This window comes from Sodiomyces alkalinus, assembly GCF_003711515.1.
Source record: "Sodiomyces alkalinus F11 unplaced genomic scaffold SODALscaffold_2, whole genome shotgun sequence".
Classification (NCBI taxonomy): Eukaryota; Fungi; Ascomycota; class Sordariomycetes; order Glomerellales; family Plectosphaerellaceae; genus Sodiomyces; species Sodiomyces alkalinus.
In genome coordinates this window covers 4,547,068-4,558,581 of record NW_021167080.1, presented here as the reverse complement: position 1 = coordinate 4,558,581, position 11,514 = coordinate 4,547,068, and the positions used below count along the sequence as shown (strand labels likewise).

The window sequence follows — 11,514 nt, the reverse complement described above, 5'->3', positions numbered from 1 at the left end:
AGTATCTCTGAGAGATGTGACTTGCCCAATGCTCTCGTTAACAAAGGAAAGAGCATAGTTTCGCAGAGCGCTGGGGCAATACATCGCACAAAGACTCTTTCCCTTTCTCCCTCTCTCAAAGGCAACGTCGAGTAGACCATTCCTGAGGCCGAGTCACGCTGCATCGATTCTATTACTCGACAACTCTACTCTTTTACCAAGTCAAATATTCAAAGACCGAGGCTCCGCTCTATACCAGGCCTTATTAAACTTGATCGTTGCAGGGACACCTGCCATAACAACAGGTAATGGAGCTCTAAGGAGGTCGAGCAGATTCGTAACTTGGATGGCAAGAAAAAAAAAACGAGATCTATTAAAGAGACACAAGCAACAAAGTTTTCTTTGAATTGGCCATATATTGTTCGTCAGTAGTAACACAAAGGTAGTCGTAAGACGAAGGCCGTGATGTTGGTGCTGGCGTTATTAGTCGTCGTCTCTCAGTCTGGAGGTACGGTTAGATGTGATAGATAGGGCTGACGGGATGAGAATAATCCGAGCCGACAGGCACGCGCGCGACGTCGGGCGGGCAATGGTTGGTGAAGGTACCTTGGTGTATCTTAGCGGTTAGGTAGATAAGGTACCCATAGAGGTACAGGTACCTAGGTACATCGTACTGCGTACCAACGCACTACGTAATTTATATGCGTGTCCTCCTCTAAGGTAATCCCATTGAGGTGTCAAAGAACAATCGCGGAGAAAGTTGACCAGCTCGTGAAAGAACACAAAGGCATCCCACCTCAAGCGTCACCCTCGCTTTGTTCTTTTCTTTTTCTCTTTTTCTTGGAGTTTGTTTTCACTCTCTTTCGTTTTACTGCTTCCTTCTGCTTCTTCTTCCACAGCCGGCCAAGTCCATCTGAAATGACACAGGCAAACAGTCCCTAGAAACCCTCGACATCGACAACCATGTCTGGCTTCATCTCCCTCTTGGGGTGGTCCTTTCTACCCCAGGTACGTTTCTTCCTCATTTTCCGCTCCCCGCTTTCTTGACTTGGCTTGGCTTCACACTAACAACCCTTTCTTATCTCCTCCAGTTCGTCACCGGCTGGCTGCAATCTGTCTACTACTCCCTCACCATCCGCGCCGGATCTCCTCGCCCACAACCAGGTAGCCCCCGCTACGTGACCCATCGCCGCACGATCCACGCCCTCGTCGTCGTCGCCTACCTCCTCTACACCCTCTACGAGGCCGACTACGACCTCCGCCGCCAGGGCAACTTCTACAGCGACCTGGGCCTCCCCAGCCTCGCCGCCGAGGACAAGGAGATCAAGTCGCGTTTCCGCCGCCTCGCCACCATCCACCACCCGGACAAGGCCGGCTCCTCCGGCGACGCGACGGCGGACCGCTTCATCCACCTCAAGCTCGCCTCCGAGACCCTCCTCGACAGCGCCGCCCGTTTTGCCTACGACCGCTTCGGCCCCGAAATCACCGCCTGGCGCCACGCCTCCACCGTGCGCGACTACGTCGCCCGCGGCGTCTTCCAGTCCACCCTACCCCACTACGGCGTCGCCGCCGTCTTCCTCTACGGCTTCGGCCTCCTCGGCTACCTCAACTGGGGGCGCTACTGGCGCTGGGTCCTCCTCGCCTCGCTCTGCGTCTTCGAGTGCCACGTCGTCACCCGCCCGCACCACCCCGCCGTCCTGACCGCCCTCAACGCCGCCGTCACCCCCCTTACGGGGAGGGCCCCGTACCTGCCCTTCCAGCTCATCACCGTGGTGCGCAAGGCCAGTATCGCGCTCTACATCGCCTTCAACCAGCTGGGTCCTACGTTCGAGTACTGGTTCCGCAGCGTCGGCGGCGGGGGGCCCCCCGACGACGTCGGCGAGGAGACCCTCCTCCGCGGCTTGGAGCAGCTCGATTCCATGGTTCAGGGGCTGCAGTCCGACACGGTCAGGCTTTTTGACAGGGAGATGGCGCCGTTCGCTGACGACCCTGACGCGCTGGGCAAGGTGCGGACCAAGGTGAAGGATTGGCTTGTCCAGAACACCATCCGCGCCGATCCCATGGTGCGAGATGCCGTGGGAAACTCGGTCAGAAGACGAAGGACCGATCCTGCTGCTGGGGACGACGGGAACTAGGCCGAGGCCGAAGATGTGTTGCAAGAATTGAATAGAATGGTTTCAACGATTGATACCCTAGATAATCCATGAATGCCCGAAAGGCTGGTATATATGGGGCCTAGTCGAACACTGAAATAGAAAGGAGTGAGAAGGCGTGAGCTGTTGAGAAAGAAGGCTCCCAGAAATCAGCCGGTGCTGCCACCAAGATATATTTCAAAGTCATGCTAGAGGGATGTCAAAAACCGGTAGTGTACATAGTATATCCTGTGATTCTCATAGTCCCCGATGAGGGAAGGGAGGCCACCCGAAGCCTATAATATCCCGAACCAACGCCGTTATGCAGAAACCCATTTAATACCGCTAATGGGATATCCAATTCTGCCCCCACCGGATGTATTGTATGCCACAGATTGTTCTCTTTCAATATCATGAAAAAAAAGAAGAAGAAATAAAAAATTGCAGGCATGTGCCTTGATAAGTAAGTAAAAAGGAGTTTCCACGGAGAGTGGGTGGTAACAACGTTAGAGTCTTTGCCTGCCTCTCGTTTCGATGGGAATCAGACACATGGCAACAAAAGCAGCCAGGATGAGAGCGGCCGATATAAAGACAGGCGCAGTAGTACCGTCGCCAGGGACGTTGGCGGCAATTAGGGGAGCCATAAGGCCAGCGATGCGGTTGAGGAAGCTCGCGACCCCGGTTCCCGCGCCGCGAACGGGACCGGGGAAGATCTCCGGGGTGAAGGCGTACAGGACGCCGTACATGATGTTCTGGGTAAAGGCCTCGACGCAGGAGAAGAAGAGCTGGGCAGTCGCGGTGGTCCCGAGCTCGACGAAGAGGAAGAGAAAAATGGCGGATACGAAGGTCGATATGGCCAGGGTGCCGCGGCGGCCTAGCCAGGGCGACTCGTGGCCGACGAGGTAAGCGGCCAGCAGGGCGCCCGGGATGCCCATGACCGAGGTGATGGCGTAATTGCGGTAGATTTCCGGGGTCAAGGCCGGGACGGATCCGTCTTCCGGGGGTGTGGGCGAGGCACCATCGCCGCCGCCGCCGCCGCCGCCGCCGGGGTTGCTGACGCGCGCAAAGTACTGGGGCAGGAAGGCGTTGAAGAGAGGGTAGCCCATCCCGATGGTGGTCCAACAGAACCAGATGAGGGAGGTGGTCAGGCCGAGCAGCTTGTTCTGGAACAACGGCCTCAGACGCGCGCCGGAGAAGTTTTTTAGTTTGTCCTTGAGAGCATTTTTGGTGACGGCGAGGCTTCTCTCCGCATCCGCGTCCATCATGTCCGCATCGGTATCCGTGCCACCGACCACGGCGTTGAGGACCTCCTCGGTCAGCCAGGTCTTCGTGCCGTTTCGATAGGCGATGCCGTGAACGACGGCGATGGCCTCGGCTTGGCGGCCGCGCGAGAGGAGGAACTTGGGGGACTCAAAGAGGTTGAAGGCGAAGCAGCGGACGGCGAACATGGCGAGGGTGATGAGGCCGACGACGAAGACGAAGAGCCGCCACCCTTCGTCGGCGGGCCAGTTGGCGATGTAGTACCAGGCCAGGATGGACGAAACCAGCTGGCCGACGGGCCACCAGACGGAGAGGAGGGTCAGCAGCGAGCTGGAGGCGTCCGGCAGAAACTCGAGGAAGAGGGCGCCGTCGACCGGGAGGTTCCCGCCGACGCCAAAGCCGAGAGCGGCGTAGAGGAAGCAGGTGGCGCCCCAGGTCGGGGCCCAGGATGTCATGAGACCGAAGATGCTGGTGATGAGGAGGGTGCAGTTGAAGGCTAGTCTACGGCCGAGAATGTCGGAGCCGATGCCCCAGAAGAAGCTTCCGAAACAGAGACCGATGAAGAGGGCGCTTGTGGTGTATCGGACGGTCTTTTCGGGGATGTCGAATTCTGCCGACAAGGAGGGGAGGGTCAACGAGACGCCCTACAGCCGTCGTCAGTATGAAGCCGAGCTGAGGTATCGAGACTCGAGACTCGAGACTCGAATAGATCAGAGAGAAATTGGGACTCACTTGCATCCAAAGACTGAGAACCAAGTCAGCAAGAAGGGCCTTTGATATCAACTGCCCAACGCCAGACAGAGAAGAAGAGGAAGAAACACTTACTTGTCGGCAAACCAGCCAAACCCGCAGAGCACGAACAACTGCCAGTTATACTTGCCCATGCCAATGTCCTGGATGGCCTTGTTGATCAACTTGGACTTGACTGCAGGTCTTCGTGTCAGTCTTCATTTTCGAGCTCGCTTTTCTCCTCTGTCCCTTCTCAGGTAGAGGCACAATGGAAGACAAGAAAACGTACGCTCATAGTCGGTAAAATCACCCCTCCCTGACCAGACCTCTTTCCTAAGCCCGGCAATGGTGTACTCGGCGGCGCTCATCTCCAGCATGCCGCGCGTCTCGTCCGCACCCGAATCCTTGAGACGGTTATCCTCCTCATCAGCGGCATCATCATCGCCGGGCCGTTCCAGGTCCCGTTCCTCAAATTCGGTCTTCCCCGTGCGCCGGGAGTGGCTGTACCAGTGCGCCTCCTCGAGTGGTACGGCGACGCCCAGATAGTTGTCTACGGATTCCGTTGGTGTCTCGAAGAGACGCCGGTGTATGAATCTCAGCATAGTGCTGGAAGAAAGGCCCCCCGTCGCACGCCGTGGTAGTTCTCCCGTCTCCGTCTCCTCCGGCTACCGGGCCTGGGGAGACGAGAATGAGACAGACGGCTTAGGGGGAGAGGGAAGCCGGGATGCAAAGACCAACGTAGGGATTGGCGTATTGACGACGTTAAAAGGAGAGAAAATAAAGAAGAAATTGTTTGGCCGGTTGGACTAGCTGATAAATGTTTCCAGATGGGAGCGCCCTAATTATCGTCTCCTCGTCAGTTGGTCTTAGGACAGTACCAGGGAGGAGGGAGACGGTGCCTGTACTCCGTAGTTCAGGGGAGATGCACGTGATCATTGACGTTTCGCTAGTGGAGCCCGGCGTGTCTTACCGTCCACTCATGGTTCTCATCGCAGTACCTATTAGTAACTTCGCATTCACCCAGAAATGTATTACGTACCTAGGTACCATAGATGTACAAGTCGTCACCGATGACGCGCGAGTCGAAGTTGACTAAGGTACAAAGTAATTAATACAAACTAATGATCTTCGTTCATCCACTTTCTTTGTCATAGAGTGGGAGGTTAATATATATAAAAAAAAAAAGTAAAAAAAAGAAGAAAAAAAGTCCAAGGGAAAGACGGACCAAGATACATTGGAAGAGGTCAGATTTGCCGTGGACTTGTCGGGGCATCTTTTACTTCAGGAAATGATATTCATACTCTTCCTACCTAGGTACGAAGTAATTACAGACAGGACGTGTTCTTCCCCTTCACTGAATGATACGTCGTACCAACCAACAACCACGCGAACAAGTGAACAGGTGATCAAGTCAGGAGACCCTCGATCCCATGCACCATCTCTACAGCCAGAGAATCCCACGTGCCTCCAAGTGATCCACTCACTCACTTCTGTTTACCACTTCAAGTATTTTACATATGTTGTGATCATACAATGGTTTAGTTGCGCGGCATAAAGAAGGCTGCTGTCCGAGCAAGCCGTGGCGATGGATGCAAGGGCTGGAAAGGAAAGAAAATGAAACCCCCCCTTCAAAAATTGACGAGCTTTCCCGTCAAGGAGAAGGAGACCAAAATAAGCCAAGTAGATCGCCGATTAAAAAAAAAAAAAAAAAGGGAAAAAAGGTCCCTCCCATTTCATGCAAATAAAGTACCCCTTGCGCCCTTAAATCAGTTCCCCATCACCCTCATCCGCCCCTTCGTCCTCGTCCTCCCACTCCACCTGCGCCGCCATCTTCTCCGCCTGCCGCTGCACATCCGCCAAACCCGACAGCTCCGCCACATAGTCCTTCTCCTGCAGCGCCCGCTTGACGAACCCCCACCCGTCGCGCCGATACGTCTCCAGGACGTGCGGGCTGCACCCGCTGCAGGACGGGTACGACTCGCCGCGGATCACCATGTTCTCGAACGTGCCGAGGAACCCGCGCACCTGGTGCGGCACCAGGCCGAGGGGGTGGTCGGGCGGGTCGCGCGCCGGCGTGACGCCATGCGCAGATTGCGGCGCCGGCGCGTGGTGTTTGAGCGGGTGCTGGAGCAGGCTGGCCAGGAGCTCGACCAGCTGGGCTGATGCGATGGCCGCCACGCCGGGTCGTGTGACGGTGCACTGCTGGTCGAGGGTGAGGTTTTTCTGAGACTAAATCGTTCTGTTGTCAGTGGATTTCTCTGCCAAAGGGGAGGAAGAAGAAAAAAGATGTAGAAAAATGAAGAAAAAAATGAAGAAAAAAAAGAAGAAAAAAAAGAAGAAAAAAAAGAAGAAAAAAAAGAAGAAAGAAACGGTCGGCATAGACCATATGTAGACTTACATCCGCCGGAGCAACGACGTCATTGCAAAAATAGCAGCCCAATGTCTTCCGTTCCATGTCATCAGGCGCAGCATCCTTCGGCTCCGCCCCGTGCCGCAGCACAACAAAACTATCAAAACCCAGCGCAGCGTTCAGGACAATCTTCCCGGCGGCCTTGCCCATCACCGTCGGCAGCCACCGCGACTCCCGGCTGTCCATCAGGAGGAAAACGGCGTCGTGCTCTCCAATCAGCTTCTGCAGCTGGACGAAATCGCCCTTCGTCTTGGCCTCGTCCGTGAAAGGGTGGCCGAGCATGGGCACCGAAAGCACGTGTGCCTCGCTCTCCACCCCCGGGTAGATCCTCCTCAACGCCGCGGCCGCCTGGGGCGCCTTGTGCTTGCCGCCGCCGAGGCAGTCGTCGAATTCGAAAAGCGGCTGCCGGACGGGGTTGGAGAAGGAGACGCGGCCGCTGTCGACGAACGTGATCTTGCGCACGCCCCATCCCAGGAGGTTGCGCGACACGTAGCTGCCCAGGGTCCCTGCGCCGAGGAGCAGGCACTTTGTGTTCCGAATGGCCTCCAGGTCGAGGTTCGGGGCGATGCGCCACTTCATCAGCTTGAGGTTGAGGTCGACCGACTGGTCCGCTAGCCTGGCCGGGTCCATGTACTCGGCCAGGTTGGCGACCCGGGCCCGGAGTTTCGACTCGCCGTCCCTCTCCCAGCCCGTCGCCTTGGGCATGCTGTCGGGGTTGAGCGGCTCCTTCGCGTCGGTCTCGAGCTGTAAGACGATGCTCCGCGCGCTGTTCCGGTTGGCCCGGAGCTCTCGATAGCATAAAATGTTGACTTTGTCAAGGCGGAAGCGCTGGCGCACGAGCCAGAGGAGGTTCCGCAACGGCCACGACGGGTTCTCGGCGTACGTCGAAGGGTCGACGAAGGCGACGTAGCGGTCTTCGTCGGCGACGTCGTGGAAGAACCCGCTTTCAAAATCGGCCAGCTTGCCAATCTCCCACACGTAGCCGGCCTCGTTGTTGAGGGCGTGGAGCTCGTGGTTCCCGTCCTCCGAGTAATCGCTGAGGTCCATGCCCCTGACCTTCTTGGCCAGAAAGAAGCCGTTCTGGCGACTGTTGACCCGTTGTGATGTCCAGGTCCCGACTCGGTCAACCAGAGCCGCGCTCTCCGTAGGGGTGAGGTAGCCGACTGGACCCACGCGTTTCCATTGGGGGTCGGAGTGTAGAGCCGGAAAGGCGAACCAGTATGTGAAGCGGTACTTCTTAAGGTCGGCGTACGAGAGGATGGTGAACGAGGAGAGGAGAGAGGGAACTTCGTAGATGGAGCCGTCGTTGATGGCATCCCAGATCTTAAGGGGTAGAGTTTCATGGTTAGTTGGCTAGAGACTGGAGGGATAGAGGGAAGGGACCGGATGGGTGGTAGTAATGGTAGACATACATGGCGTGCAGCCAGCTGGAGAATAGCTGGTTTGTCTGCATTCTTAAAGTCTTCCATGGTGTTGACATTCTTGATGGACCCTTCGGCTCTGATATGCTCTCTCTCTGCTCTGACCTCGTTTTCAGTTCTGGGACGCGGTTAATACTGCAAAAGCTGCTGGCCCTGAAGAGAAAGATAAACAGAGAAACAGAGAGAACAGAGAGAAAGAAAGCTCCGACTTACTCGTCTCTAGTGAGCGCATTACCCAAGATTTGCATCTTGCAACTGCGCCCAGGCTCAACAGGAAGCGGCGCATACTGGCCAATAACCTTACGGACCGAGTCGTCGAGCTTGTCATGATCGATTTTTGACGAGAAGAGAGCTGCATAAAACGGAAGCTCTATGTCGGAAGTAAAGGGCGCATATTGAAGCGCCATGGTGAGCTGTTTGACCAAGGCCGCCCGGGCCGGAGAGATGGGTGCGGGGTCAAAGCGGTAGACGTCGTCTGCTGTGTGCTGTCTCCTGTGTGCCGTGTGCTGTGCCGATGATATCGTTGAATATCTCCTTAATGGTATTGAGGGAAGAAGGGAAGTCGACGCCCAATATGGACAGAAATGTCAAAGTAAGAACGGAAGAGCTGAAGCCCAGCGGGTGGTGGTGACTCTGGTGAGGATGAAGTCGATAGGCGGGGTAGGTACCTCACGTTGTAGATGATGACCTGAGGAATATTGAGGAAGTGGACCGGGTACTTGGTCTCGATGCCCGCCTAGCAGTCTTTTCTTTTATAAGGTAATTACTCCGTGGAGGCGCGAGTTTCAGCCAAGAAAGTACAGAATGAAAACCGTTTGAATAGAAAAGAAACTGAACCAAAGAGAAAATAAAGTGCAATGTGGGAGAGAAGTCATCGGTTACAGCAAACATAAGTTTGGTCACGAGTAGAAGGAGGCTGTTGCCTTCAGGTGGCCTCGGGTGCCTCGTGTTGTATGAGTACCTAAGGTAAGGTACCTTAGGTGGTGAATTAAGGTACCTTTGGGAGCTATAGTGCTATTATGTCATGGCATCTACAGTACCTACCTACCTAGGTAATTCACGTTCCGTGAGGTTGTGGCTTCAGCAATGTAATGCTTACTAATCGATGGTTGACCAATAAGCTCGCACCACTTAACGCGTCCAAGACGCGTCTCATTAAGGTAGCCATGCACGATCCATGCGCTGTACGAAATATCTGGACTCACTAATAACGAAGTAATGAACCGTCCACGTCTCTGGGATCAATGAGAGGAAACGCAAAGCAGGAGACATTGTGATCTTCTATTTCGACCTCGACTTCCCTCATACAGTAACTATTCATCACATTGAATCAGCATGCTTATCGGTATCTGCGGAGGTAAGAGAGCATCTTCCATCTTCTCTGACTTGAGCTTCTGCTTGTGAAGACCGGGACCGTCTCTCCCCTATTCTCTGCTCTATCGTGTTGATACTACCGAATATTCAAAGCTGATATATGGATGACTAATGATTGAATTGAATGAAGGGATCTGTGCCGGGAAGAAGACAGTAGCCCAGTATCTTGTCGACCACCATGGCTTCCAGCGCATTTATCTTGATGTCCCAACCACCAGCGCAGCAGCCTGCGGCCTGCCTCCGAAAGACGGAAACGCTTCATCATCTGCCGCCATAAACAGCCTGACTGCCAGAACCGACCCCTTGCTGCCCAGTATCGATGGAACGAGCTTGGCCCTGCCCTCACGACTTACCTTCACCTCGCCGCAAGCCCTGCTCGACTTTGTCACCCCACGCTGGAGAGACCGTTGGGTCCTGACCGACATCCAAAACGAATCGGTCCTCGACGTCCTAGCCACCCGCCCCTTCTTCCTCCTCGTCAGCGTCGATGCTCCCATCACCATCCGTTGGCGCCGTTACCAAGTCGTCCGATCCTTTGCTGCTGTTACTTCTGCTGCTGTTACTTCTGCTGCTGTTACTTCTGCTGCTGTTACTTCTGCTGCTGTTACTTCTGCTGCTGCTGCTGCTGCTGCGGCCCCCAACGGCACCAAGACCCCAAGATCCGCGTCCCCATCGACGACGCTCCCCGACATCCCCAACCTCGAATCCTTCGTCGCCCACTCCGACGCCCGCCTCTACCACCCGCAGTCAGGCCTGCAACCCCTCATCTCCCGCGCCACCGTCCGCCTCCTCAACACCTCCCCCTCCCTGCCCCACCTCTACGCCACCCTCGCCAAGATCGACCTCCCCAGCCCAGCCCGCCTCCGGCCCTCATGGGACGCCTACTTCATGGCCCTCGCCACGCTGGCCTCCCTGCGCTCGAACTGCATGAAGCGCCGCGTCGGCGCCGTCCTCGTCTCGGGCGCCGAGCGCCGCGTCCTCTCGACAGGTTACAACGGCACCCCGCGCGGCCTCCGCAACTGCGGCGACGGCGGCTGCCCGCGCTGCAACGACGGCGGGCCCGCCTCCGCCTCCGGCTCCTCGCTCGTCACCTGCCTCTGCATCCACGCCGAGGAGAACGCGCTGCTCGAGGCCGGCCGCGAGCGCATCCCCCCGGGCGCCGTCCTCTACTGCGACACCTGCCCCTGCCTCACCTGCAGCATCAAGATCTGCCAGGTCGGCATCCGGGAGGTCGTCTACGCCCAGGGCTACAGCATGGATACCCAGGCCGCGGCTGTTTTCAGCGAGGCGGGTGTCAAGTTGCGCCAGTTCGTCCCTGTAAGTATCGTCACCCGTGCCTCTTTACCAGCATGAGATTTTACGAACAAAAACACAAAGGAAACAAGAGAAACTGACCGGACTATTAGCCACCAAACGGACTCATCCATCTCGAGAATGTAGAAAAGATGGAACTTTACTAGACGACTTATTTATATGTTCGTTCAAATATTTGTATAGTACCTCGAATGATACCAAAAACATAGACATAAGGTACCTGAGAGGATGAAGGTTGGCAAGGCAGTTGGGATAGTGATACTCTCCCCCGACGTCGCATCACAACAACATCCGCACCCTCCAGATGTCTTTATGGAGGGAAAACTCGAACCCAAAATTCCTTAAGTCCACGCTTCCCTCTTTCGCCAAGTACTACCCGCCGCATGTCCTCCATTCGTTCATCATATATACAACGAAGTATGGGCCTTTGATGAGGCGGGTTTCCCAAGGCTATTCTAGTCGCGAGCCGCTGCAGGGCACGGAAATGCATTGGAGACGCCTAGGTCCCCAAAGTGCCCGAGTACAAAAAGAAACCAACGAAGAAATAGGCATGGTGTATATAAGGTAGACACAATAATGGGACTTTTTGTTTTATTCACAGAAAAAAGAAGGGGCCAAAGCGAATAACCCAAAGAAACGCCGCTGTCCGTGCTGAAATGATGTGTTTGCACAAGTCTTGGACTTGGATCTTCCTCTCCCCTCAGTGTTGGCCGGGATACAGACGCAAAAACAGATCCAACCTCGCTTCCGTTCCTTGCTGGCTCCCCCCTAGCCGGGTATCATGCCATGGACACGGTTACCAGTGCGTCCTCCTCCCCTACCCCCTTCTCCCCTCTGGGTATAGCATAAAAAGGTTATTGTGCCCGTCGTCATCAGATGAAAGATAAATTTGCTT

General features: G+C 55.5%; 4 protein-coding genes across 4 annotated transcripts; 2 read left to right on the top strand and 2 right to left on the bottom strand.

Moving 5' to 3' along the window:
- Nucleotides 1-721: 721 nt before the first annotated feature.
- SODALDRAFT_376923 (membrane associated DnaJ chaperone-like protein) lies at nt 722-2,546 on the top strand. The gene is made up of 2 exons (XM_028614863.1): nt 722-987; nt 1,071-2,546. Exons 1-2 carry the CDS (start codon nt 943-945, stop codon nt 2,112-2,114), a joined length of 1,089 nt encoding a protein of 362 aa, XP_028469030.1. The 5' UTR covers nt 722-942; the 3' UTR covers nt 2,115-2,546.
- On the bottom strand, nt 2,268-4,958 carry SODALDRAFT_330942 (major facilitator superfamily transporter). Its single transcript, XM_028611329.1, has 4 exons — nt 4,390-4,958; nt 4,197-4,296; nt 4,104-4,116; nt 2,268-4,015 (listed from the first exon to the last, which is right to left on the bottom strand). Exons 1-4 carry the CDS (start codon nt 4,700-4,702, stop codon nt 2,618-2,620), a joined length of 1,824 nt encoding a protein of 607 aa, XP_028469029.1. The 5' UTR covers nt 4,703-4,958; the 3' UTR covers nt 2,268-2,617.
- An 897-nt stretch (nt 4,959-5,855) lies between these two features.
- SODALDRAFT_307826 (E1-like protein-activating) lies at nt 5,856-8,825 on the bottom strand. The gene is made up of 4 exons (XM_028609076.1): nt 8,145-8,825; nt 7,923-8,049; nt 6,499-7,833; nt 5,856-6,329 (listed from the first exon to the last, which is right to left on the bottom strand). Exons 1-4 carry the CDS (start codon nt 8,336-8,338, stop codon nt 5,862-5,864), a joined length of 2,124 nt encoding a protein of 707 aa, XP_028469028.1. The 5' UTR covers nt 8,339-8,825; the 3' UTR covers nt 5,856-5,861.
- A 441-nt stretch (nt 8,826-9,266) lies between these two features.
- Nucleotides 9,267-10,765, top strand: SODALDRAFT_322403 (hypothetical protein; the record flags this gene model as incomplete). Its single annotated transcript, XM_028609720.1, has 3 exons — nt 9,267-9,288; nt 9,436-10,622; nt 10,712-10,765. The coding sequence occupies 3 exons, from the start codon at nt 9,267-9,269 to the stop codon at nt 10,763-10,765; spliced, it is 1,263 nt and encodes a 420-aa protein (XP_028469027.1).
- Between the last annotated feature and the right edge of the window lie 749 nt (nt 10,766-11,514).